General features: G+C 37.2%; 1 protein-coding gene across 2 annotated transcripts in view; it reads left to right on the top strand.

Moving 5' to 3' along the window:
- OCA2 (OCA2 melanosomal transmembrane protein) overlaps positions 1–26,852 on the top strand; it is a gene marked incomplete at its 5' end in the record, with an annotated part of 170,515 nt that overhangs the window by 104,858 nt on the left and 38,805 nt on the right. For both annotated transcript variants that reach the window (XM_082630808.1, XM_082630807.1), the window contains 3 exons: positions 10,568–10,695; positions 25,167–25,226; positions 25,864–25,968. In XM_082630808.1, coding sequence (XP_082486934.1) covers positions 10,568–10,695; positions 25,167–25,226; positions 25,864–25,968 — 293 coding nt within the window. The remainder of the gene's footprint in view (positions 1–10,567; positions 10,696–25,166; positions 25,227–25,863; positions 25,969–26,852) is intronic.

The following is a 26,852-nucleotide window of genomic DNA, read 5'->3' as shown; positions in this document are numbered from 1 at the left end:
GCATGTGGGATCTTCCCAGACCAGGGCACAAACCCGTGTCCCCTGCATCGGTAGGCGGACTCTTAACCACTGCACCACCAGGGAAGCCCTTCCCTTAAGTTTTCCTTTAGGAGTTCTATAGTTTTTGGTCTTACATTTAAGTCTTTAATTTGTTTTCGGTTAATTTTTGTATATGGTGTAATATAAGGTTCTAACTTCATCCTTTTGCATGTGAATATTCAGTTTTCCAACACCATTTGTTGAAGAGACTGTCCTTTCTCCACTGAGTGGGCTTGGCACCTTTGCTGAAGAGCACTTGTCCATATTTGCAAGAGTTAACTTCAGGGCTCTCTATTCTAGTCCATTGGCCCCTTCCTTCCTTCCTTCCTTTCTTTTTATTGACGTATACTTGATTTACAGTATTTCATTAGTTTCTGGTGTACAGCATAGTAATTCGGGTTTTTTTTTTTTTTGGTTTGTTTGTTTCTTGCAGATTATATTCCATTATAGGTTATTACAAGATATTGGCTATAATTTCCTGTGCTATACAGTAAATCCTTGTTCCTTAAGGATTTTGCTTATGCTATTTTATATATAGTAATTTGTATCTTTTAATCTTATACCCCTAATTTGTCCCTCCCCTCTCTCTCTTCCCTTTGTTTACCATAAGTTTATTTTCTATGTCTGTGAGTCTGTTCCTGTTCTCTATGTAGATTCATTTGTACTATTCTTTTAGATTCAACATATAACTGATATCATATAGCAATTGTCTTCTCTGTCTGAGTTATGTTACGAAGCATAATATTCTCTAGGTCCATCTATATTGCTGTAAATGGCAAAATTTCATTATTTTTTATGGCTGAGTAGTATTTCTCTGTATATATATACCACATCTTCCTTATCCATTCATCTGATGATGGACACTTAGGTTGCTTCTATATCCTGGCTATTGTAAATAATGTTACTATGAATATTGGGGTGCATGTATCATTTCAAATTAGTAGTTTTGTTTTTTCAGATGTATACTTAGGAATGGAATTTCTGGGTCATATTGTAGTTCTATTTTTAGTTTTTTGAGGAATCTTTGTACTGTTTTCTACAGTGGCAACACCAATTTACATTCACACCATCAGCTCCCTTTTCTCCACATCCTTGCCAGCATTCCTTATTTGTGTTCTTTGATGGTAGCCATTCTGACAGGTGTGAGGTGATATCTCACTGTGATTTTGATTTGCATTTCCCTGATGATTAGCAATGTTGAACATCATTTCATATGCCTGTTGGCCACCCACATGTTCTCTTTGGAAAAATGTCTATTTAGGTCTTCTGCCCATTTTTGATTGTGTTGTTTGATTTTTTTGATATTGAGTGTATGAGCTGTTTGAATATTTTGGGTATTAACCTCTTGTCAGTCACATTGTTTGCAAATATTTTCTCCCATTCCATATGAACAGCAAAGGACAGCAAAAGCTTTTAAGTTTGGTTATGTCCCAGTTGTTTATCTTTGCTTTTATTTCTTTTGCCTTGGGGGACTGATCTAAGAAAATAATGCTTCAATTTATGACAAAGAATGTTTCACCTTATCTATGAAACAGAAACAGACTCACAGATATAGAGAGCAGACTTGTGGTTGCCAAAGGGGCAGAAGTGGGGGAGGGAAGGATTGGGAGTTTGGGGTTAGCAAATGCAAATTATTATATATGGGATGGATGAACAACAGAGTCCTACCATATAGCACAAGGTATTATATTCAATATCCTATGATAAACCGTAATGGAAGAGAATATGAAAAATATGTATAAGTGGATCAATTTGCTGCACAGCAAAAATTAACATTGTAAATCAACTATACTCAATAACATAAAAAAAGAATGTTTCACCTGTGTTCTCTTCTAATAGTTTTATGGTGTCATGTCTTACATTTAGGTCTTTAAACAATTTTGAGAGTATATATTTTGTATATGGTGTGCGAAATGTTCTAAACTCATTCTTTTACATGCAGCTGTTCAGCTTTCCTACACCACTTCGTGTTTTTTTTTATTTTATTGGAGTATAGTTAATTTACAATGTTGTGTTGGTTTCTGCTGTACACCAAAGTGAATCAGTTATACGTGTACATATATCCACTCTTTTTTTTAGATTCTTTGCCCATGTAGGTCATTACAGGGTATTGAAAAGGGATCCCTGTGCTATACAGTGAGTCCTTATTAGTTATCAATTATATATATAGTAGTGTGTATGTGTCAATCCCAATCTCCCAATTTATCCCTCCCCCGCCCTCCACTTCCCTCCAGTAACCATAAGTTTGTTTTCTACATCTATGACTCTATTTCTGTTTTGTAAATAAGATCATTTGTACCATTTTTTAAGATCCCACAGATAAGTGATATCACATAATATTGGTCTTTCTCTGTCTGACTTACTTCACTCAGTATGACAATCTCTAGGTCCATCCATGTTGCTGTAAATGGCATTATTTCATTCTTTTTTATGGCTGAGTAATATTTCATTGTATATATGTGCCACATCTTCTTTATCCATTCATCTGTCGATGGACATTTAGGTTGCTTCCATGTCCTGCCCAATGTAAATAGAGCTGCATTGAGCATTGTGGTACATGACTCTTTTTGAATTATGGTTTTCTCAGGGTATATGCCCAGGAGTGGGATTGCAGTATCATATGGTAGCACTATTTTTAGTTTTTTAAGGAACCTCCATACTGTCCTCCATAGTGGCTGTACCAATTTACATCCCCACCAACAGTGTAGGAGGGTTCCCTTTTCTCCACACCCTCTCCAGCATTTATTCTTTGTAGACATTTTGATGATGGCCATTTTGACTGGTGTGAGGTAATACCTCATTGTAGTTTTGATTTACATTTCTCTAATAATTAGTGACATCTTTTCGTGTTCTTTTTGGCCATCTCTATGTCTTCTTTGGAGAACTGCCACTCATTTTTTGATTGGGATGTTTCTTTTTTCCTATTGAGTTGCACAAGCTGTTTTTATATTTTTGAGATTAATCCCTTGCCGGTTGCCTCATTTGCAAATATTTTCTCCCATTCTGTGGGCTTTCTGTTTGGTTTAGGGTTTCCTTTGCTGTGCAAAAGCTGTTAAGTTTAATTAGCTCCCATTTGTTTATTTTGTTTTTACTTTCATTACTCTAGGAGGTGGGTCAAAAAAGATATTACTGCGATTTATGTCAGAGAGTGTTCTATAGTATCTGGCCTTAAATTTATGTCTTTTCTCCATTTTGAGTTTATTTCTGTGTATAGTGTTAGGGAGTGTTCTAATTTCATCCTTTTACATGTAGTTGTCCAGTTTTCTCAACACCACTTATTGAAGAGGCTGTCTTTTCTCCACTGTATATTCTTGTCTCTGTTATCATAGATTATGTGACCATAGTTGCTTGGGTTTATCTCTGGACTTTCTATCCTGTTCCATTTACCCGTATTTCTGTTTTTACGGCAATACCATACTGTTTTGATGACTGTAGCTATGTACTATAATCTGAAGTCAGGGAGCCTGATTCCTCCCGCTCCATTTTTCTTTCTCAAGATTGCTTTGGCCATTTGGGGTCTTTTTTGTTTCCGTACAAATTGTTAAATTTTTGTTCTAATTATGTGAAAAATGCCATTGGTAATTTAATAGGGATTGCATTGAATCTGTAGATTGCTTTGGGTGGTATAGTCATTTTGACAATATTGGTTCTTCCAATCCAACAACATGGTATATCTCTCCATCTGTTTGTGTCATCTTTGATTTCTTTCATCAGTATCTTATAGTTTTCTGGGTACAGATCTTTTGCCTCCTTTGGGTGGTTTATTCCTAGGTATTTTATTCTTTTTGATGTGATGGTAAATGGGATTGTTTCCTTAATTTCTCTTTCTGATCTTTCATTGTTAGTGTGTAGGAATGCAAGAGATTTCTGTGTATTAATTTTGTATCCTGCAACTTTACCGAGTTCATTGATGAGCTCTAGTAGCTTTCTGGTAGTATCTTTAGGATTTTCTGTGTATAATATCATGTCATCTGCAAACAGGGGAGTTTTACTTCTTTTCTGATTTGGATTCCTTTTATTTCTTTTTATTCTCTGATTTGCCATGGCTAGCACATCCAAAACTTTGTTGAATAAAAGTGGTGAGAGTGGACCTCCTTGTCTTGTTCCTAATCTTAGAAGAAATGCTTTCAGTTTTTCACCACTGAGAATGATTTTTGCTGTGGGTTTGTCATACATATATGGCCTTTGTTATGTTGAAGTAGGCTACTACTATGGCCACTTTCTGGAAAAGTTTTCATCATAAATGGGTGTTGAATTTTTTAAAACCTTTTTCTACAGCTATTGAGATGACCATATGCTTTGTATCCTTTAATTTGTTGCAGTGTATCACAGTGCTTGATTTGTAGATACTGAAAAATCCTTGCATCCCTGAGATAAATCCCACCTGATCATGGTGTATGATCCTTTTAATGTGCTGTTGGATTCGATTTGCTAGTAATTTGTTGAGGATATTTTCATCTATGTTCATCAGTGGTATTGGCCTGTAATTTTTTTTGTGATATCTTTTTCTAGTTGTGGTATCAGGGTGATGGTGGCCTCATAGAATGAGTTTGGGAGTGGTCCTTCCTCTGCAATTTTTTTGGAATAATTTCAGAAGGATAGGTGTTAACTCTTCCTCAAATGTTTGATAGAATTCTCTTGTGACTTCATCTGGCCCTGGACTTTGGTTGTTGAGAGTTTTTTAAATCACAGTTTCAATTTCAGTACTTGTGATTAGTCTGTTCATATTTTCTGTTTCTTCCTGGTTCAGGCTTGGAAGATTGTACCTTTCTAAGAATTTGTTTCTTCTAGGTTGTCCAATTTATTGGCATATATTTACCTGTAGTAGTCTCTTATGGTCCTTTGTATTTCTGTGGTGTCTGTTGTAACTTCTCCTTTTTCATTTCTAATTTTATTGATTTGAGTTCTCTCCTTTTTTTTCTTGATGAGTCTGGCTAAAGTTTTATCAATTTTGTTTATCTTCTCAAAGATCCAGCTTTTAGTTTCAATCATCTTTTCCAGTTTTTCCTTCATCCCTGTTTTATTTATTTCTGCTCTGATCTTTATTTCTTTCATTCTAGTAACTTTGGGTTTGTTTGTTCTTCTTTCTCTAGTTCCTTTAATTATGTTGTTTATTTGAGATTTTTCTCTTTTCCTGAGGTAAGATTGTATTGCTATAAACTTCCCTCTTGTAACTGCTTTTGCTGCATCCCATAGGTTTTAGGTCATTGTATTTTCATTGTCATTTGTCTCTAGGTATTTTTTTTATTTTCTCTTTGACTTCTTCAGTGATACATTGGTTGTTTAGTAACATATTGTTTAGCCTCCATGTGTATGTGTTTTAACCATTTTTCTCTAAGTGTTTTCTAATCTCATAGTGTTTTGGTCAGAAAAGATCCTTACTATATATTTGCCTTTCCTATTGGAATTTTCCCTTTCCTATGGATTCTTGCTTCTTTTCTATTTAGAGAAGATATTTCAATATTTCTTTTTGGATAGGTTTAGTATTGATGAGTTCTTTTAGTTTTTGCTTGTCTGAGAAATTCTTAGTTTCTTCTTCTAATCTAAATGATAAGGTTGCTGGGTAGAGTATCCTAGGTTGCAAGTTTTTCCCTGGCAGGACTTTAAATATATCATGCCGCTCCTTTCTGGCCTACAAAGTTTCTCCAGAGAAATCAGCTGATAATCTTATAGGGGTTCCCTTGTAACTGACTGTTTATCTCTTGTTGCCTTAGAATCCTCTCTTTGTCTTTAATTTTTGCCATTTTAATTGTGATATGTCTTGGTGTGTGTCTGTTTGGGTTCATCTTGTTTGGGACCTTCTGTGCATCCTGTAACTGGATATCCATTTTCTTCTTAAGGTTTGGGAAGTTTTTAGCCATAATTTCTTCAAATACATTCAATCCCTTTCTCTCTCTCTCATTCTTCTTGAATTCTTATTATGCATAGCTTGGCATGGTTTATATTATCCCATAGATCTTGTATGTTGCTTTCACTTTTTAAATTAGTCTTTCTGTCTGCTGTTCTGATTGGATGAATTCCATTATTCTATCTTTCAGATCACTTATTTGTTCTTCTGTGTCATTTAGTCTGCTATTCATTGTTTCTAGATTGGTTTTTATCTCAGTAACTGAATTGTCTATTTTTGACTAGTTCATCTTTATAGTTTCTAGCTCCTTGTTACAGTGATCTGCATTCTCTTGAAACTATTTCTTAATTCAGTTAGCATTTTTCTTACCACCTTTTTGAACTTGGGACCTGGTAGGCTGATGAACTTTGTATCATTATTTATTTTTTCAGGGGATTTCTCTTTCTCCTTTAATTTGGAGTACTTCCTCTGACTTTTTACTTTCTCTGTCTATATGAATTTAGGAGAAATAGTTACCTACTCTGGTCTTGAATGGGTGTTTTTGTGTGGGAGTTTCCCTGTGTAGACTGTATATGTCCAATGTCTTTGGTGGGAGGTCTTGTTTTGATATGGATGCAAGCTTTGTTTTTCCTCAGGGTGTGCTAGCCAGTATTCCCTTGATAGGGTGTGTGGTTGGTGTTGGGGGATGTAAAGCCTGTATAGGATGTGAGGTGGGACTTCCTCTCTGCTCTGTGCCTGTTGCTCCCCTGTCCTGGGTGGGGTCTGCTCCCCAGTGTTGGAGTAGAAGCCCTGAGGGTCAGCTCAATCAGGTTCTGTTGCCCTTGAGGACATGGCCTGCTCCAAAGGAGGTAATTGCTGAAGCAAGTAAGGCCCTTGCAGTCACAGAGGATCTATGTGCCACATGTGTAGGAAGCCATGGTTCTGCTCAGAAACAGCCCAAGGTACCATCCATTCCCCTATTGTGTTCATCCCAGACCTAATGCAAGACTGGTGTAGAGTAGGCTGGGGCTGGGTGGATCAGGGCACTGTGGCTGCAGGATTTGAGGTGGCTGCATTGCTGCCTGAGACCTAGACTTTCTCTGTGATTGTCTTCTCCCAGGACCTGTCTGCCCCAGATCCAGTGCTAAATTGAGGTGTGGATTTGGTGGAACCAGGGCCCTCTCACTGGGAGACAAACCTCTGCATGCTCCTGGGGCACCACCTCCATGCCTATTTCTTTGTGTGCCTTGTGTTGTTGAAAATGGGACATTTGAATATTATAATATGGTAATTGTTCCTTGGCCCTTTTCCCAGAGTTTGCTGTTTTTAATTTTTATTGCTGAAGGCTGTAGTAGTCCATTTGTTTTGTGACTTTCCGAAACTATTTTTGCATAGGCTATATTTCTTGTCATGCATGGTCACTGAATTCTGTGTTCCTTAGTGTGTTTAGCTAGTGTTTTTACAGAGACTTCCTTGAAAGTCAGAAGCTAAAAATCAAGATAAATAGATAAGTACAACAATAGCAAAAGCTAGATCTCAGCTTTAATAGTTTCTGCTTGTTTGGGGATATTTCTATAGAGGATGAGGGCTTAGAACTGCCTATCCACCATTTTGCTGATGTCACTCGGACATCTTCCTTCTTAAGTGTTCTGTCCTTGGATGTACTTTTACCTTTGTCTTGAATGCCCCTTCCCTCTTTACCTGGAAAGTTACATTCAACCTCTAAGATATTGCCTGAATATCACCTTCTTTGTGAAACTTTATTTCAGCCACCACATTGTTACTCTCTCTGGCTGCTCCCTAATTGTTTGTATGTACACACACTGTTACATCCAGTATAACTGTTTACCTATAGATGTGTGTTCTCCACTGGTTGGTAAGCCTTTTGAAATCCACATGGTATCTTGCTTACATTTCCATCCATAACCCTTAAGTTCAGAGCCTGGCACATAACAGGCATCCACGAGTGGCATATAGAAGAGCTGACACAAAAGTCAGCTACATGGACAATAAGACTAAATGTAAAATTTATAACTTTAAAACTTCTAGAATAAACATAGGCAAAAACTTCTTTGATCTTGGGGGAGTTTTCTTAGATACACTAAAAGCATGTATCCATAAAAGAAAATTTTCATAAATTGGACTTTATCAAAATAATAAATTCCTGCTTTTCAAGTAACTGTTAAGAAAAAGCAGACAAGCCATGAACTAGGAGAAAATATCTGTAAATCATCTAGGACTCATATCTAGAATGCATTTTCTGAATTCTCAAAACTCAAAAATGAGTAAACAACCCAATTAAAATGGGGAACATTTTGAACAGACACCTCACCAAAGAAGATAAAAGGATGGCAACAAGCACATGAAAAGATGCTGAATATCACTAGTCACCAGGGAAATGCAAAGTAAAACCACATGACATTTCACTATGTACCTTAGAATGTATAAAGTCAAAAAGATCAACCAAACTAAGTGTTGACAAGGATATGGAGGAACTGGAAATCTCATACACCGCCGGTAGAATTGTAAGATGGTATAACCACTTTGGGAAACAGTTTGGCAGTTTTCAAAAACGTTATTCATAAATCTACTACATGTTCCAACCATTACACTTTTAGGTATTATCCCAAGAGAAATTAAAGTATATGATGATACAAACAATTGAACACAAATATTCACTGCAGTTTTCATTGTCATAGTCAAGTCAAACTATTCAGTGTTCATCAATAGGTGAATGGATGTATAAATTGTGGCATAGTCAAACCATAGAATACTACTCAGCAATAAAAAGGATGGACTACTTATGTACACTGCCACATGGATAAATCTCATAATAATTATGCTGAATGAAAGAAGTCAGACCAAAAAATACTGCATATACAATTTTTTAAAATTTGGTTGTGAAAAATGCCAGTGGTAGTTTGATAGGGATTGCATTGAATCTGTAGATTGCTTTGGGTAGTAGAGTCATTTTCACAATATTGATTCTTCCAATCCAGGAGCATGGTATATCTCTCCATCTATTTGTATCATCTTTAATTTCTTTCATCAGTGTCTTATAATTTTCTGCATACAGGTCTTTTGTCTCCTTAGGTAGGTTTATTCCTAGATATTTTATTCTTTTTGTTGCAATGGTAAATGGGAGTGTTTTCTTGATTTCATTTTCAGATTTTTCATCATTAGTGTACAGGAATGCCAGAGATTTCTGTGCATTAATTTTGTATCCTGCTACTTTACCAAATTCATTGATTAGCTCTAGTAGTTTTCTGGTAGCATCTTTAGGATTCTCTATGTATAGTATCATGTCATCTGCAAACAGTGACAGCTTTCCTTCTTCTTTTCCGATTTGGATTCCTTTTATTTCCTTTTCTTCTCTGATTGCTGTGGCTAAAACTTCCAAAACTAGGTTGAATAAGAGTGGTGAGAGTGGGCAGCCTTGTCTTGTTCCTGATCTTAGTGGAAATGGTTTCAGTTTTTCACCATTGAGGACGATGCTGGCTGTGGGTTTGTCATATATGGCCTTTATTATGTTGAGGAAAGTTCCCTCTATGCCTACTTAGAAAACTAGTACTCTTTTTATGCCTGTATAATCTATAGCCATATCACTGATCTTATTCTTGATATTAGCATTTTTCCCCTTTGTCTTTTTGTCCTATTTAGACTGGCTAAGTTTTATCAATCTTCTTGATCTTCTAAAAGAACCAAGTTTTGGTATCATTGCTTTTCTCTAATATTTTTCTATTTTCTATTTCATTTATTTCTGATCCAGCACATTTTTATTCTACTTATTTTGAGTTTTATTTGCTCTACTCAGAAAAAAATTTATTCAGCCTATTTGAACAAAAACTTCGCAAAAGAACATATATGGATGACAGATAAGTACACGAAAAGATGCTGAACATTATTAGTCACTAGAGAAATACAATTTGAAATCACAATGAGATACCATTTCATACCCACCGTAATGTCAAAAATCAAAAAAGCTAAGTGTTGAAAATATGGAGAAACTGGAATTCTCATATACTAGTGGTGGGATTGTAAAATGTCACAACCATTTTGGGAAACAGCCTCACAGTTTCTTAAAACATAAATATTCCATAGTACTAGCCTATTATATGATCCAACCATTCCATTCCTAGATATTGACCCAAGGGAACTGAAAGCATAATGTACATATAGATAATTTATATGAAAGTTCATCGCACATTCATTTGTAATAGCCAAACACTGGAAGCAGTGCAAATGCCCATCAAGGTGAATGAGTATGTACATTGTGGCATAGCCATACTATGCCATACTAAACAATAAAGAAGAATGACTATTGGTCCACACACCAACACTGAAGTATCTTAAAATAATTGTGCTGAATGGAAGCAGTCCGATAAAAAATACATACTATATGATTGCATTTAAGAAAAGAGATGAATGGTTTCCTGGGGGTGGGGCCTGGTGACAGTAGGCGGGAGAGGGAGAAAAGAACATGGCATGAGTAAACTGCTGGGGTGGTGGATATATTCATTATCCTGCCCGTTGTGTTGGTTTCTTTGGTATACACATTATCCAAAATACAAATTGTACGTTTTAAGCATGTTCAGTTTGCAGAATATCAATTATCTTCAATTTAAGAAAGCAATCTGAAGATGAAGAATTAGTGTTTTAACAATTGAACTACATCTGTAACTCTGTTTATTTGTTTTTCAGGGTGGATTGCTATTCTGGGTGCCATCTGGTTGCTAATTTTAGCTGATATCCATGATTTTGAGATAATTCTACACAGAGTAGAATGGGCAACCCTTCTATTCTTTGCAGCACTCTTTGTTCTGATGGAGGTAAGACTTTAGTTGAACTTTTGCAGTATGATCTTGTCTGATTTTTAGATTTCACATTTTATTTAGTGAATGAAGAAAGCCCAAAGTCTGTAAGTCTTTCTATATATTCACTAAGTGGAAACTTATGGGGGTTGAAATTAGACTATTTTAAGTTAAACCAATTTTTATCTCAGGCACCTAAATATTATTTAATAAATTGATTTGTTTGGTTGCTGGTTTTTTTCTTGAATAATGTTTGTGGTTTGTAAACTTGTACTAATTTCATTTGTTACAAAGTACAATAGAATTTACTCCAATTTGGGGGCAAAATGACTTGTTACAGAAAGTTTACAGGGAAATGTTATCTTGATGATCTATTCCATTTTGTGTAATATATAAGTAAATATTCTGTTATGATGGAAAAGGCTACATCAGAGAAAAGAATGAATAATATGTATTGTTTTATTTAGTTATAATTGTTGTTACAAAATTATTCACAATACTTTTTAATCTGAGACTTGATTTATAAACTTCTGTCCTCCTCAAATGCAAAGCTTTACTGATGTACAAGACTACTACTCCCCAAAGGATCCAAATGGTTCACATTAATTACCTTAATTAACTACATTAATTTACTGATGACAGACCCATTCAATATTCATTATTCTCTTGATTCAGACTTTGGCTTTTTTTCCCTAATTTTTTAAAAACAGGTCCCTTGAATCATTGAAATCTATGTCTTTAACTCATAATGGATTGCATAGATGTAATCAAATGACTCACATAGGCCCTCCAAATATGTCAGGGACTCATGTATCATATTCTACTTCATCAGTTTCCTACTCAAAAACGTCACCTTTTCTATTCTGAGTCTTCTTTACACACAGAATATGAGGACTACTGGGGGGAAAATGCTGGTTACTGTTTCATGATTGGCTTTTGAGAGTCCCTGCCTCAATTACATGTTTATTCAAGGTGTAAATTGCTATCTCATCTGGGGTTTTGGTGTATTGTTCTCAATGGCATATACTTCTCTATGGCATATACTTCTCTTTGTCTTGATGGGATAAACACTGGAATTTTTAAAGCAACTTAAGATATAATTTATATACCATAAATTTCACTCATTTTAACTTTACAGTTTAATGATTTTTAGTAAATTTTGAACGTTTTATCCCTATGACCCTAACACCAATTTATAGTCAATTCTAGCTCTTAACTCCAGCTCTAGGCAATCACTAATCTTTTTTCTATCTATTGATGTGCCTTTTCTGTACATTTCATCTAAAAGGAATACTATACTGTGTACCATTTTCTGTCTGGTTTCTTTAAATTAGAATAATGATGTTGAGGTTCATCCATGTTCTGGTATATATCTTAGTCTCATTTTGTTTCATTGCTGAATAGCATTCCACTATATGGATATACCATATTTTATTTACCTATTTTCATAAACATTTGTGTATATTTGTGTATGTCTTTATGTGGACATATTTTCATTTCTTTTAGGTAGATGTTAGGTCTTATCATAAGTTTAGCTTCTTAAGAAACTGCCTTGGACTTCCCTGGTGGTTCAGTGGTTAAGAATCTGTCTTCCAATGAAGGGGACGTAGGTTCAGTCCCTGGTCGGGGAACTAAGATCCCACATGCTGCAGAGCAACTAAGCCCAAGCACCACAACTACTGAGCCCAAGCACTCTAAAGCCCATGCACCACAACTACTGAGCCCGCATGCTACAACTCCTGAGCCTGCATGCTCTGAAGCCTGCGTATCACAACTAGAGAGGCTGTGCGCCTCAACTACTGAGGCTGCGTGCTGTAGAGCCTGCATACCACAACTAGAGAGAAGCCCCTGCACTGCAACAAAGAGCCTGCATGCTGCAGTGACAGATCCCGCATGCCGCAATGAAGATCCCACGTGTTGCAGCTAAGACTCGATGCAGCCAAATAATAAATAAATAATTGTTTTTAAAAAACTGCCAAAATGTTTTTCACAGTGGCTGTACCATTTTTACATTCCTATCAGTAATGTAGTAGATTCCAGTTTCTTTATATCCTCCCTGTCACATAATGCCATTCTTTTTGATTATAGACGTTTTAGTAGGTGTGAAAAGGTATTTAATTTTTTAAAAAGCAAATATGGGGAAAAGTCCTTTTGAACCATGGTTTTCTCTGGATATATGCCCAGTAGTGGGATTGCTGGATCATATAGTAATTCTATTTTTAGTTTTTTAAGGAGCCTCCATACTCTTCTCCATAGTAGCTGCACCAGTTTACACCAACAGTGTAGGAGGGTTCCCTTTTCTCCACACCCTCTCCAGCATTTATTTTTTGTAGACTTCTTGAGGATGGCCATTCTGACTGGTGCAAGGTGATATCTCACAATTTTGATTTGCATTTCTCTAATAATTAGCTATGTTGAGCATCTTTTCATGTGTCTCTTGGCCATCTGTATGTCTTCTTTGGAGAAATGTCTCTTTAGGTCTTCTGCCCATTTTTTCAGTGGGTCATTTGTTTTTCTGATATTGAGCCACATGAGCTGTTTGTAAATTTTGGAGATTATTCCCTTGTCTGTTGCATCATTTGCAAATATTTTCTCCCATTCTGTGGGTTGTCTCACAGAATGGGAGAAAAGCTTTGCTGTGCAAAAAATTTTAAGTTTCATTAGGTCCCATTTGTTTATTTTTTATTTTATTTCCATTACTCTAGGAGGTGGCTCATAAAGGATCTTACTGTGATTTATGTCATAGAGTGTTCTGCCTATGTTTTCCTCTAAGAGTTTTATAGTGTCTGGCTTTATGTTTAGGTCTTTGATTTATTTTTGTGTATGGTGTTAGGAAGTGTTCTAATTTCATTCTTTTACCTGTAGCTGTCCAGTTTTCCCAGCACCACTTATTGGAGAGGCTATCTTTTTTTTTTTTTACATCTTTATTGGAGTATAATTGCTTAACAATGGTGTGTTAGTTTCTGCTTTATAACAAAGTGAATCAGTTATACATATACATATGTTTCCATATCCCCTCCCTCTTGCATCTCCCTCCCACCCTCCCTATCCCACCCCTCCAGGCGGTCACAAAGCACTGAGCTGATCTCCCTGTGCTATGCGGCTGCTTCCCACTAGCTATCTACCTTACGTTTGGTAGTGTATATATGTCCATGCCTCTCTTTTGCTTTGTCACAGCTTACTCTTCCCCCTCCCCATATCCTCAAGTCCATTCTCTAGTAGGTCTGTGTCTTTATTTGGAGGGGCTATCTTTTCTCCATTGTATATTCTTGCCTCCTTTGTCCAAGATAAGGTGACCATACACCATATGTGCATGGGTTTAGCTCTGGGCTTTCTATCCTGTTCCATTGATCTATATTTCTGTTTTTGTGCCAGTACTATACTGTTTTCATGACTGTTGCTTTGTAGTATAGTCTGAAGTCTGTAGTATAGTCTGATTCCTTCAGCTCTGTTTTCCTTTCTCAAGATTGCTTTGGCTATTTGGGGTCTTTTGTGTCTCCATACAAATTTAGAAAATGTTTGTTCTAGTTCTGTGAAAAATGCCATTGGTAATTTGATAGGGATTGCATTGGGTAGCGTAGTCATTTTGACAATATTGATTCTTCCAACCAAAGAGCATGGTATATCGTTCCATCTGTTTATCATCTTCAACTTCTTTCATCAGCGTCTTACAGTTTTTGGAGTACAGGTATTTTGCCTCCTTAGGTAGTATATAAAGGTTATAAATGTGTGTTATATTTTTTGATGCTATTTTGAATACAATTGTTTTCTTAACTTTATTCTGATTGTATGTTAACATTACATAGAGATACGATTAAGTATTTAATATTAACATTGTGTCCTGTGACCTTGCTGAACCCATTTATTAGTCTAGTAGCTGTTTAGAATTTTCTTTCATGTCATCTGCAAATAAAGACATTTTAATTTCTTTTCTGATTGGAATGCCTTTAACTAGCTCACACTCTCCTCCTCTCTCTCCTCCAAATACCCTCCTTTTCCCTTCTTTTTCTTTTTTTCCTGTCTTTTTGGCCAGAACTTCTAGTTTAATGTTGAAGTGATGAGTATTGATGTTCATACCTTATTTCTGATCTTAGGGGAAATGTATTCAGTTTTTCACCATTATGCATAATGTTAGTTATAGGGTTTTTTTAACTAGATATCCTTTATTAGGTTGATAAAGTTAGTATATATTCCTAGTTTGTTGTGAAATTTTATCAGTAATGTATATTGGATTTTGTCAAATGTTTTATCTGTATCTATTAAGATGACTATATGATTTTTAACATTGAATCTATCAATTTGAATCTATTAATATGGTATACTACATTAACTGATTTTCAGCTGTTAAATCTACTACTTTGCATTCCTGAAGTAAATCTCACTTGGTCATGGTGTATAATAAGTTGTTGAGTTCAGATTACTATTATTTTGTTGAGAATTTTTGCATCTACATTCATGTGGGATATTGGTCTACATTATTATTTTTATGTGATGTTTTGTCTGGATTTGGTATGAGCATAACACTGAATGAATATAACAGAATGAGTTCAGAAGTATTCTTTGTAGAAGAATTTGTGAAGGGCTGTTTTTAAATATTCAATAAAAGTTTCCAGTGAAGCCATCTGGGCCTGGAATTTAAATTATGGGAAGGTTTTGTGTTTGATTTTACTAATTCCATTTCTTCAGCCTACTCAGGTATAATATTTCTTCTTGAGTAAATTTTTACCAATTTTTGTCTTCTATGAACTATTTCATCCAAGTTTTCTTAATTTTTGGTATAAGTTGTTTATAATATTACCTCTAATACTTTTTATTTCTGTGAAGTCATTAGTGATATTCCCTTTTCCATTTCTGATTTTGATGATTTGTGTCTTCTGTCTGCTTTCTTCATTAGTCTAGGTAAAGTTAGAAAATTTTTTTGACTTTAAAAAAAGGAAATTTTAATTTCATTAATTTTCCTTTTTTTCCATATTAAAGCATTGGATAAACTCTTACATTGGAAATATGTTATTATTTTTTTTAAGCTGGGAATCCTTATAGACCCTGGTTTCTAAGATTTAGTTTGTACTGCATTTCATGTAAAAATGTCTATTCTCTCAGTGACAAAGATATTTTGTTTTCATTATCATCCTCTTCTTCCCTTATAGAAGTGTATGTCCTTAAAATTCCCAGCCTTTAAAAACTTTCTCAGGTTACTCAACTAGCCAGAAGAAAATCAATTTCCAACAAGCTTCTTTTTACTGAATTCTCGGTTCCTGGTTTCTTCTTGCTCCCTTTGACACCTAGGTCTTCCTATTTTATTTTATTATTATTATTTTTAACATCTATATTGGAGTATAATTGCTTTTAAATGGTGTGTTAGTTTCTGTTTTATAACAAAATGAAGCAGCTATGCATTTACATATAGCCCCATATTGCCTCCCTCTTGTGTCTCCCTCCCATCCTCCCTTTCCCACCCCTCTAGGTGGTCACAAAGCACCGAGCTGATCTCCCTGTGCTATGTGGCTGCTTCGCACTAGCTATCTATTTTACATTTGGTAGTGTATATATGTCCATGCCACTCTCTCACTTCATCCCAGCTTACACATCCCTCTCCCCGTGCCCTCAAGCTCATTCTCTATGTCTGCGTCTTTATTCCTGTCCTGTCCCTAGGTTCTTCAGAACCTGTTTTTTTTTTTTTTTAGATTCTATATATATATATATATATATATATATATATATATATATATATGTTAGTACACTGTACTTATTTTTCTCTTTCTGACTTATTTCACTCTATGACAGAATTTAGGTCCATCCACTTCATTACAAATAACTCAATTTCATTTCTTTTTATGGCTGAGTAATATTTCATTGTATATATGTGCCACATCTTCTTTATCCATTCATCTGTCGATGGACATTTAGGTTGCTTCCATGTCCTGCCCAATGTAAATAGAGCTGCATTGAGCATTGTGGTACATGACTCTTTTTGAATTATGGTTTTCTCAGGGTATATGCCCAGTAGTGGGATTGCTGGGTCATATGGTAGTTCTATTTTTAGTTTTTTAAGGAACCTCTATACTGTTCTCCATAGTGGCTGTATCAATTTACATTCCCACCAACAGTGCAAGAGTCTTCCCTCTTCTCCACACCCTCTCCAGTATTTATTGTTTCTAGATTTCTTGATGATGGCCATTCTGACTGGTGTGAGGTGATACCACATTGTAATTTTGATTTCAATTTCTCTAATGTTTAGTGATGTTGAGCATCCTTTCATGTATTTGTTGGCAATCTGTATATCTTCTTTGGAGAAATGTCTATTTAGGTCTTCTGCCCATTTTTGGATTGAGTTGATTGTTTTTTTTGTTTTTTTTTTGATATTGAGCTGCATGAGCTGCTTGTAAATTCTGGAGATTAATCCTTTGTCAGTTGCTTCATTTACAAATACTTTCTCCCATCTCTGGGTTTTCCTGTTTATGGTTTCCTTTGCTGTGCAAAAGCTTTTAAGTTTCATTAGGTCCCATTTGTTTATTTATGTTTTTATTTCCATTTCTCTAGGAGGTGGGTCAAAAAGGATCTTGCTGTGATCTATGTCGTAGAGTGTTCTGCCTATGTTTTCCTCTAAAAGTTTTTATACTGTCTGGCCTTATATTTAGGTCTTTATTCCATTTTGAGTTTATTTTTTGTGCATGGTGTTAGGGAGTGTTCTAATTTCATTCTTTTACGTGTAGCTGCCCAGTTTTCCCAGCACCACTTATTGAAGAGGCTGTCTTTTCTCCATTGTATATTCCTGCATCCTTTATCAAAATAAGGTGACCATATGTGCATGGGTTTATATCTGGGCTTTCTATCCTGTTCCATTGACCTATATTTCTGTTTTTGTGCCAGTACCATACTGTTTTGTTTACTGTAGATTTGTTGTATAGTCTGAAGTGAGGGAGCCAGATTACTCCAGCTCCATTTTTCTTTCTCAAGATTGGTTTTGATATTAGCAGTCTTTTGTGTTTTCATACAAATTGTGAAATATTCTGTTCTAGTTCTGTGAAAAAGGCTCTTGGTAGTTTGATAGGGATGACATGGAATCTGTAGATTGCTTTGGGTAGTATAGTCATTTTTCACAATGCTGATTCTTCCAACTCAAGAACATGGTATATCTGTCCATCTGTTTGTATCATCTTTAATTTCTTTCATCAGTGTCTTATAGTTTTCTGCATACAGTTCTTTTGTCTCCTTAGGTAGGTTTATTCCTAGGTATTTTATTCTTTTTGTTGCAATGGTAAATGGGAGTGTTTCCTTAATTTCTCTTTCAGATTTTTCATCATTAGTATATAGGAATGCAAGAGATTTCTATGCATTAATTTTGTATCCTGCTACTTTACCAAATTCATTGATTTGCTCTAGTAGTTTTCTGGTAGCATCTTCAGGATTCTCTACGTATAGTATCATGTCATTAGCAAACAGTGACAGCTTTACTTCTTTTCTGATTTGGATTCCTTTTAGTTCTTTTTCTTCTCTGATTTCTGTGGCTAAAACTTCCAATGCTATGTTCACTAATAGTCGTGAGATTGGGCAACGTTGTCTTTTTCCTGATCTTAGTGGAAATGGTTTCAGTTTTTCACCATTGAGAATGATGTTGGCTGTGGGTTTGTCGTATATGGCCTTTATTATGTTGAGGTAAGTTCCCTCTATGCCTACTTTCTGGAGCATTTTTATCATAAATGGGTGTTGAGTTTTGTCGAAATCTTTTTCTGCATCTATTGAGATTATCATATGGTTTTTATCCTTCAATTTGTTAATATGGTGTATCACATTGATTGATTTGCATACATTGAAGAATCCTTGCATTCCACAGATAAACCCCACATGATCATGGTATATGATCCTTTTAATATGCTGTTTGATTCTGTTTGCTAGTATTTTGTTGAGGATTTTTCAGCTATGTTCATCAGTGGTATTGGCCTGTAGTTTTTTTTTTTTTAACATCTTTGTCTGGTTTTTGTATCAGGGTGATGGTGGCCTTGTATAATGAGTTTGGGAGCATTCCTCCTTCTGCTATATTTTGGAAGAGTTTGACAAGGATGGGTGTTACCTCTTCTCTAAATATTTGGTAGAATTTGCCTATGAATCCATCTGGTTCTGGGAAGATTTTTAATCACTGTTTCAATTTCCATGCTTGGGATTGGTGTCTTTATATTTTCTATTTCTTCCTGGGTCAGTCTCAGAAGGTTGTGCTTTTCTAAGAACTTGTCCATTTCTTCCAGGCTGTCCATTTTATTGGCATATAGTTGCTTGTAGTAATCTCTCATGGTCCTTTGTATTTCTGCAGTGTCAGTTATTACTTCTTTTTCATTTGTAATTCATTGATTTGAGTCTTCTCCCTTTTTTTCTTGATGAGTCTGGCTAATGGTTTATCAATTTTGTTTATCTTCTCAAGAACCAGCTTTTAGTTTTATTGACCTTTGCTATCATTTCATTCATTTCTTTTTCATGTATTTCTGATCTGATGTTTATGATTTCTTTCCTTCTGCTAACTTTGGGGTTTTTGTTTTTCTTTCTCTAATTGCTTTAGGTGTAAGGTTAGGTTGTTTTTTGAGATGCATCTTGTTTCTTCAGGTAGGATTGTATTGCTATAAACTTCCCTCTTAAAACCGCTTTTGCTGCATCCCATAGGTTTTTGGTCGTCATGTTTTCAAAGTCATTTGTTTCTAGGTATTTTCTGATTTCCTCTTTGATTTCTTCAGTTATCTCTTGGTTATTTATTAGTGTATTGTTTAGCCTCCATGTGTTTGTATTTTTTACAGGTTTTTTTTTCCTGTAATTGATATCTAGTCTCAGTATTGTGGTTGGAAAAGATATTGGATACAATTTCAATTTTCTTATATATACCAAGGCTTGATCTGTGACCCAAGATATGATCTAGCCTTGAGAATGCTCCATGAGCCCTTGAGAAGAAATTGTATTCTGTTGTTTTTGGATGGAATGTCCTATAAATATCTATTAAGTCCATTTGGTTTAATGTATAATTTAAATCTTGCATTTCCTTATTTATTTTCATATTGGATGGTCTGTCCATTGGTGAAAGTGGGTTGTTAAAGTCCCCTACTATGATTGTGTCACTGTCAGTTTCCCCTCTTATGGCCGTTAGCATTTGCCTTATGTACTGAAGTACTTCTATGTTGGGTCCATAAATGTTTACAGTTGTTATATCTTCTTCTTGGATTGATCCCTCGATCATTTTGTAGTGTCCTTCTTTGTCTCATCATAGTCTTTATTTTAAAGTCTATTTTGTCTGATATGAGAATTGCTACTCCAACTTTCTTTTGATTTCCATTTGCATGGAACATATTTTTCCATGCCCTCACTTTCAGGCTGTATATTTCCCTAGGTCTGAAGTGGGTCTGTTGTAGACAGCATGTATATGGGTCCTGTTTTTGTATCCATTCAGCCAGTCTATGTCTTTTGATTAGAGCATTTAATCCATTTACATTTAAGATAATAATCAATATGTATGTTCCTATTACCTTTTTCTTAGTTGGTTTGGGTTTGTTATTGTAGGTCTTTTCCTTCTTTTGTGTTTCCTGCCTAGAGATATTCCTTTAGCATTTGTTGCAAAGCTGTTTTGGTGGTGCTGAATTCTCTTAGCTTTTGCTTGTCTGTAAATGTTTTAATTTCTCTGTTGAATCTAAATGAGATCCTTGCTGGGTAGAGTAATCTTGGTTGTAGGTTTTTCCCTTTCATCACTTTAAATATGTCCTGCCATTCCCTTCTCGCTTGCAGAATTTCTGCTGAACGATCAGTTGTTAACCTTATGGGGATTCCCTTTTATGTTATTTGTTGCTTTTCTCTTGCTGCTTTTAATATTTTTTCTTTGTATTTTATTTTTTATAGTTTGATTAATATGTTTCTTGGCGTATTTCTCCTTGGGTTTATCCTGTATGGGAGACTCTGTGTGCTTCCTGGACTTTCTTGATTATTTCTTTTCCCATATTAAGGACGTTTTCCACTATAATCTCTTCAAATATTTTCTCAGTCCCTTTTTCTTCCTCTTCTTCTGGGAACCCTATAATTCATTTGTTGGTGCATTTAATGTTGTCTGAGATGTCTCTGAGACTGTCCCCAATTCTTTTCATTCTTTTTTCTTTATTCTGCTCTGTGGTAGTTATTTCCACTATTTTATCTTCCAGGTCACTTATCCGTTCTTCTGTCTCAGTTATTCTGCTATTGATTCCTTCCAGAGAATTTTTAATTTCATTTTTTGTGATGTTCACCATTTTTTATTTGCTCTTTAATTCTTCTAGTTCCTTGTTAAACGTTTCTTGTATTTTCTCCATTCTATTTCCAATATTTTTGATAATCTTTACTGTCATTACTCTAAATTTTTTTTCAGGTAAACTGCCTATTACCTCTTCATTTGTTTGGACTGGTGGGTTTTTACTTTTCTCCTTCATCTGCTGTGTTATTTCTCTGTCTTCTCATTTTGCTTAACTTACTGTGTTTGGGGTCTCCTTCTCACAGGCTGCAGGTTCATAGTTCCTGTTGTTTTTGTGTCTGCCCCCAGTGCATAAGGTTGGTTCAGTTGATTGTATAGGCTTCCTGGTGGAGGAGATTGGTTCCTGTGTTCTGGTGGATGAGGCTGGATATTGCCTTTTGGGTGGGTAGGACCATGTCTGGTGGTATTTTTGGGGGTGTCTGTGAATTTATTATGATTTTAGGCAGCCTCTCTGCTAATGGGTGGGTTTGTGTTCCTGTCTTGGTAGTTGTTTGGCATAGGGTGTCCAGCACTGTAGCTTGCTGGTCATTGAGTGGAGCTGGGTTTTAACATTGAGGTGGAGATCTCTGGTAGAGTTTTTGCCATTTGATATTTAATGGGCCTGGGAGGTCTCTGGTGGACCAATGTCCTGAACTTGGCTCTCCCACCTCAGAGGCTCAGGCCTGTTACCTGGCCGGAGCACCTAAACCCTGTTAGCCACCAGGCTCAGAAGTAAAGAGAGAATAAAAAATAAATTAATTAAAGTTATTAAAATTAAAAAATATTTTAAAAATTAAAAAGTAGTAAAAAAGAATGAAAGAAGAGAGCAACCAAACCAAAAAACAAATCCACCAATGATCACAAGTGCTAAAAACTATACAAAAAAAAAAGAAAAAAAAGACAGACAGAAGCTTAGGACAAATGCAGAAGCAAAGCTATACAGACAAAATCACACAAAGAAGCATACACATGCACACTGTCTAAAAAAGAAAACGGAGAAAAAAAAATATGTGTGTGTGTGTGTGTGTGTGTGTATATATATATATATATGTACAAAGAAGAGAGCAACCCAATCATTAAACAAATCTACCAGTGAGAATAAACTTTAAATACTAAACTAAGATAAACATAAAACCAGAAACAAATTAGATGCAGAGAGCAAACCCCAAGTCTACAGTTGCTCCCAAAATCCACTGCCTCAATTTTGGGATGACTTGTTGTCTATTCAGGTGTTCCAGAGAGGCAGGGTACATAGAGTTGGTTGTGGAGATTTAATCTGCTGTTCCTGAAGCTGCTGAGAGAGATTTCCCTTTCTCTTCTTTGTTCACACAGCTCCTGGGGTTCAGCTTTCGATTTGGCCCCACCTTTGCATGTAGGTCATCTGAGGGTGTCTGTTCCCTGCCCAGACAGGAGGGGTTAAAGTAGCATCTGATTAGGTGGCTCTGGCTCATTCAGGCTTGGGGGGAGGGAGGGGTATGGAATGCACGGCGAGCCCGTGGTGGTAGAGGACGGCATGACGTTGCAACAGCCTGAGGCGTGCTGTGTGTTCTCCCAGGGAAGTTGTCCCTGGATCACGGGACCCTGGCAGTGGCAGGCTGCACAGGCTCCCGGGAGGGGATGTGTGGATAGTGACCTGTGCCTGCACACAGGCTTCTTGGTGCCTGCAGCAGCAGCCTTAGTGTTCCAGCCTGTCTGTGGTGTCTGTGCTGATAGCCATGGCTTGCGCCAGTCTCTGGAGGTTGTATCAGGGGTGCTCTGAATCCCCTCTCCTCATGCACCCCGAACAATTGTCTCTTGCCTCTTAGGCAGGTCCAGACTTTTTCCCGGACTCCCTCCCAGCTAGCTGTGGCGCACTAGCCCCCTTCAGGCTGTGTTCACACAGCCAACCCCAGTCCTCTCCCTGGGATCTGACCTCCAAAGCCCGAGCCTCAGCTCCCAGCCCCCATCTGCCCTGGCCGGCGGGTGAGCAGACAAGCCTCTTGGGCTGGTGAGTGCTGGTCGGCAACGATCCTCTGTGCAGGAATCTCTCCACTCTGCCCTCTGCACCCCTGTTGCTGCGCTCTCCTCCCTGGCTCGGAATCGCCCCCCCCCCGCCCACCCCCCGTCTCCACCAGTGAAGGGGCTTTGTAGTGTGTAGAAACTTTTCCTCCTTCACAGCTCCCTCCCAGAGGTTTGGGTCCCATCCATGTTCTTTTGTTTCTGTTTTTTCTTTTCTCTTTTGCCCTACCCAGGTACATGGGGAGTTTCTTGCCTTTTGGGAAGTCTGAGGTCTTCTGCCAGAGTTCAGTAGGTGTTCTGTAGGAGTTGTTCCACGTGTGGATGTATTTGTGGGGAGTAAGGTGATCTCCACGTCTTACTTCTCCACCATCTTGAAGGCCTCCCCGACCTTGTATATTTTTATCTTCAATCTTTTTTTTCTCCTTTAATCTGAGTTGATTAAGGGTTATGTAAAATTTGATTTCCCACTTTTTGACAGTTACATTCTCTTTTAGTGGTTTACTCTAGAGATGACAGTTTATATTCTTAACTCATCAAGGGCAAACGTTAATTGTTACTATTACACTCTTCAACTCTCTTTTCTTTAAACAAAATTCCTCTACTATATCCAGTACCTGTGGATTCTCATTCTTGCATGTTGGTGGTATATCCAAATCTGTTTTGGTTATTTCTGCTCTTGTTCTTGTTACTTGTCTTCTTGTATTCTTGATGACCCTAGATTATAATTTTGTTACTTGATCTTAATCTGTGGGACTCTTGAGAGGCTACATTTGGGGTGCTTTCTTCCAGAAACTTCTTTTGTTTGCCTCTGTTGGACGCCAGGGGATAATTTTTTCAGCCTGTTTCGAGGCTGTCAGTGCAGTGTGAGAAGCCCTGTTTCAGCCTACAACCTTGCTGCTGCTCACATCTCAGTGCTCTGACTTCAGCCCTTGGTTGGCATCAAGCTCAAGGCAATTTCATCCTTCCTTGCCATTCAAGTCTGCAGCTCCCAGTCAGCTTCAAGAAATATTTTCATGGGAAGGGAGATTCCTTAGAAAACATTACATTGTCTTGCTAATCCAGTAATGCCCTAAAAGTGTGGTTTATCCAGGGTCTATTTATTTAGCTGCAGAAGGGACCTTAAGACCTCCTAGTCCCTCATTTTGAAAAAAGTAGTGGCAGTGATTTATTTTGTCTAATTTCAATGGAACAGGGATGTCAGATCATTGCTGAACTAGCTTTTTGTAACTAGTCACTGCAACAGAAGGATAATTATGTTTCATATTGTGAGGGATTTACATCATATTATACAATCATCGTTTTGCTATATAAATTGATGGAGGAGACAAGTGATGCATATAGTCTTCAGCTATACATAAACTTTAGTTTGCTGAAGTATAGAGTATATATTATATATTTACAACTTTAGATTTGATAGAATTAGGTGTTACATAGTTATCTCATTTGTCATTTTATAAAGGAGTATCTATTGGCTATTTGTATTTTCCTCATATGTTGACTTTCTTTTTTAAACATAGTCAAGCTGATGTTTTCAGTATTTGTAATCATTCACCATGATGACACCACAGTGAAAGGGCCACATTTGAGAGGTGCTAGGTAGCTATGTCACCCCCATGTCTGGTTCCCTCTCGGTGCTTCCTGTCTGGGATCTGTCATGGACAGCAGCAGATCTCCTTCTCAGCTGGGACAAAGTGGGCAGACAGAGCAGAATGGCTCCTGAACTTACGTCTCCATCTAATCTTCTTTCCTACCTTTCTCTGGACACAATTTTCTGAATCTGTCTAGTACTACGAAAATAGTACATGCTTCAGTTAAATAGATGTTTCTTTGAAAGTTATGAAAACCATGCATTTTCTTTATATTCTTCTAAAACTCTGTGATGCTTAACTTTAAAGAGGAATTTGAAATGCAACTTACTTGCAAGACATTCTATATGGAAAGATATTTCATTATGTACAGGTGAACAGTACTCCTATACAGTAATCTTAAAATAAAGAAATGGCCTTCCATCCAAATGTAAATTTAGCATGGATATTAACTCAAATTAATGAGAAGTTCCTGCCTCTGCTACTTTGCTCTCTTCTCAATGAATCTTCAGTGTGCATATAAGATAGTAAATTATTTATAGACGATGTGTTTGATCTTTTATAAAAAAATGAGAGTGCCATGTTCACTTATGTTCATTTTAAAGACATGTTTTTAAAAATTTGATATATTCTCAGTTTTAAACTGATTCTTATCATACCTCTATTTCCTCTAGGCATTGGCACATCTCCACTTAATAGAGTATGTTGGAGAACAGACTGCTTTGCTAATAAAGGTACATTAAATACTGCAATATAATGTGCTCCAGCCACTATTCCTTTGATTTTTTTTAATTGGCAAGAATAGGTCACATTAATTATATAAAAAAGTATATCAGGGAACCTATTTTATCCTGTGTAGCTAAGAGATGAAAATAGCCTTTTTTAAAGAATATATAATTAGAGATGCCTGCAATTTTGCTATTAGCCTTTAGTTAAAACCTTTCTGGGAAGGAGAACATTGAGAGCAGCAGTCTCAGTAAGTGATGCACAGAGGTCGCAGCCTAGGGTCACCACATGGGAAGTGAGGTCACTGTGACCAGTGTGTCACCTGGTGTCCCACCAGGAATGGGAACACTGGACCTGCTGACCCCCACCCCGTCCCGGCCCCCAAGGGTTGGTTGGCTTGAGCACGATTGGGAGTCACTCCTGTCAGTTACTTGTAGACCCTGGCCCAGGCTCCTGGTAGGGGTTGGGAAAGCCCAGTTGGTCCTGTTTGCATAACTGGGTCTCCCTTGCTCTCCTTGTGTGGAAGAGGAAGGACCAAGAGCCCTGTGGTCCCTTCTGAGTCTCACATGTCCTAGCATCAGATCCTCAGTGCGTGTGATCTATGTAGCTATGGTACACTGCCCTGCTCTTATCTGTTCCTTCCAGATGGTCCCAGAAGATCAGCGCCTTGCAGCTGCCATCATCTTGGTGGTCTGGGTCTCAGCCATCGCATCGTCCCTGATTGACAACATACCATTCACTGCTACCATGGTGAGTCACAGTCTCCTCCATGTGATGAGGGCCCAGGTTTCACCTGCACACAACCTGGATTCACCCTTCCTTGCAGAGGAAGCAGAGAATGAGCCCTGTCCCCTTACTGCACTCACAGTTTAAGGGGACAGATGTGATGGATCCAAGGCAGCAGCTGGGAGCTGAGGCCTACAGCTGCTGTGGGCAGTGAATCCCAGGATGGCTGGTTGTTTCAAGGTCAGTCTGACTGGGAGCTGCCACCTCTCATGGAAAAGACAGTCTTTCTTTCTTTCTTTCTTTTTTCAAAGAAAATTAGAAGACACCAAAGACAGAGGCTGGTTGAAGGTTCATCCTTTATTCCCGACAAATGCAGAAGCTATTCTAACTGGCTGGGGTAGCTTCTGGTGCTATGGCCTGGATAAGATTTTGAATTCTCTGTGTGATCTTGACCCAAGTCAAGATTAGGGGGTCCATACTAGAGGACTTTTACAGGGCTGTTCCTGCTGTGTCTTCTGACGTCACTGATTGCTCAACTTAGGGCAGAATTGTGAATGCCTGGTATGACAGCATAAAGGTGGGAACAGGAACCTTGGGTCCTGTCACAGCACCTGGTGTCCCAGGTGTGCTGGGCATGCATGAACACTCCTCATGGCTGGATTCTCGATAGAGGAGACTTATCTCTTGTTCTTGTGACCTTGAGGGCCACTCCTCTCACACAGGACGTTAGGGTGACTGGGACTCTATGTCACTGTGCATTGCCTGGAATCACAGTGTCTGCTGCGTTGATGCTCCAGTTACCTAGCTATTGTTCTTCCAGGGTCTGTGTTTGGTAATTCTGAGTTAATTCTGTGGCTATTATTATTTCTTCATGAAGCCCTGAGTTAGAAGAGTCATCTGGATGTTGT

This window comes from Mesoplodon mirus, assembly GCF_964341445.2.
Source record: "Mesoplodon mirus genome assembly, chromosome: 8".
NCBI classification, from domain to species: Eukaryota; Metazoa; Chordata; class Mammalia; order Artiodactyla; family Ziphiidae; genus Mesoplodon; species Mesoplodon mirus.
This window is presented reverse-complemented; position numbering and strand designations above follow the sequence as displayed.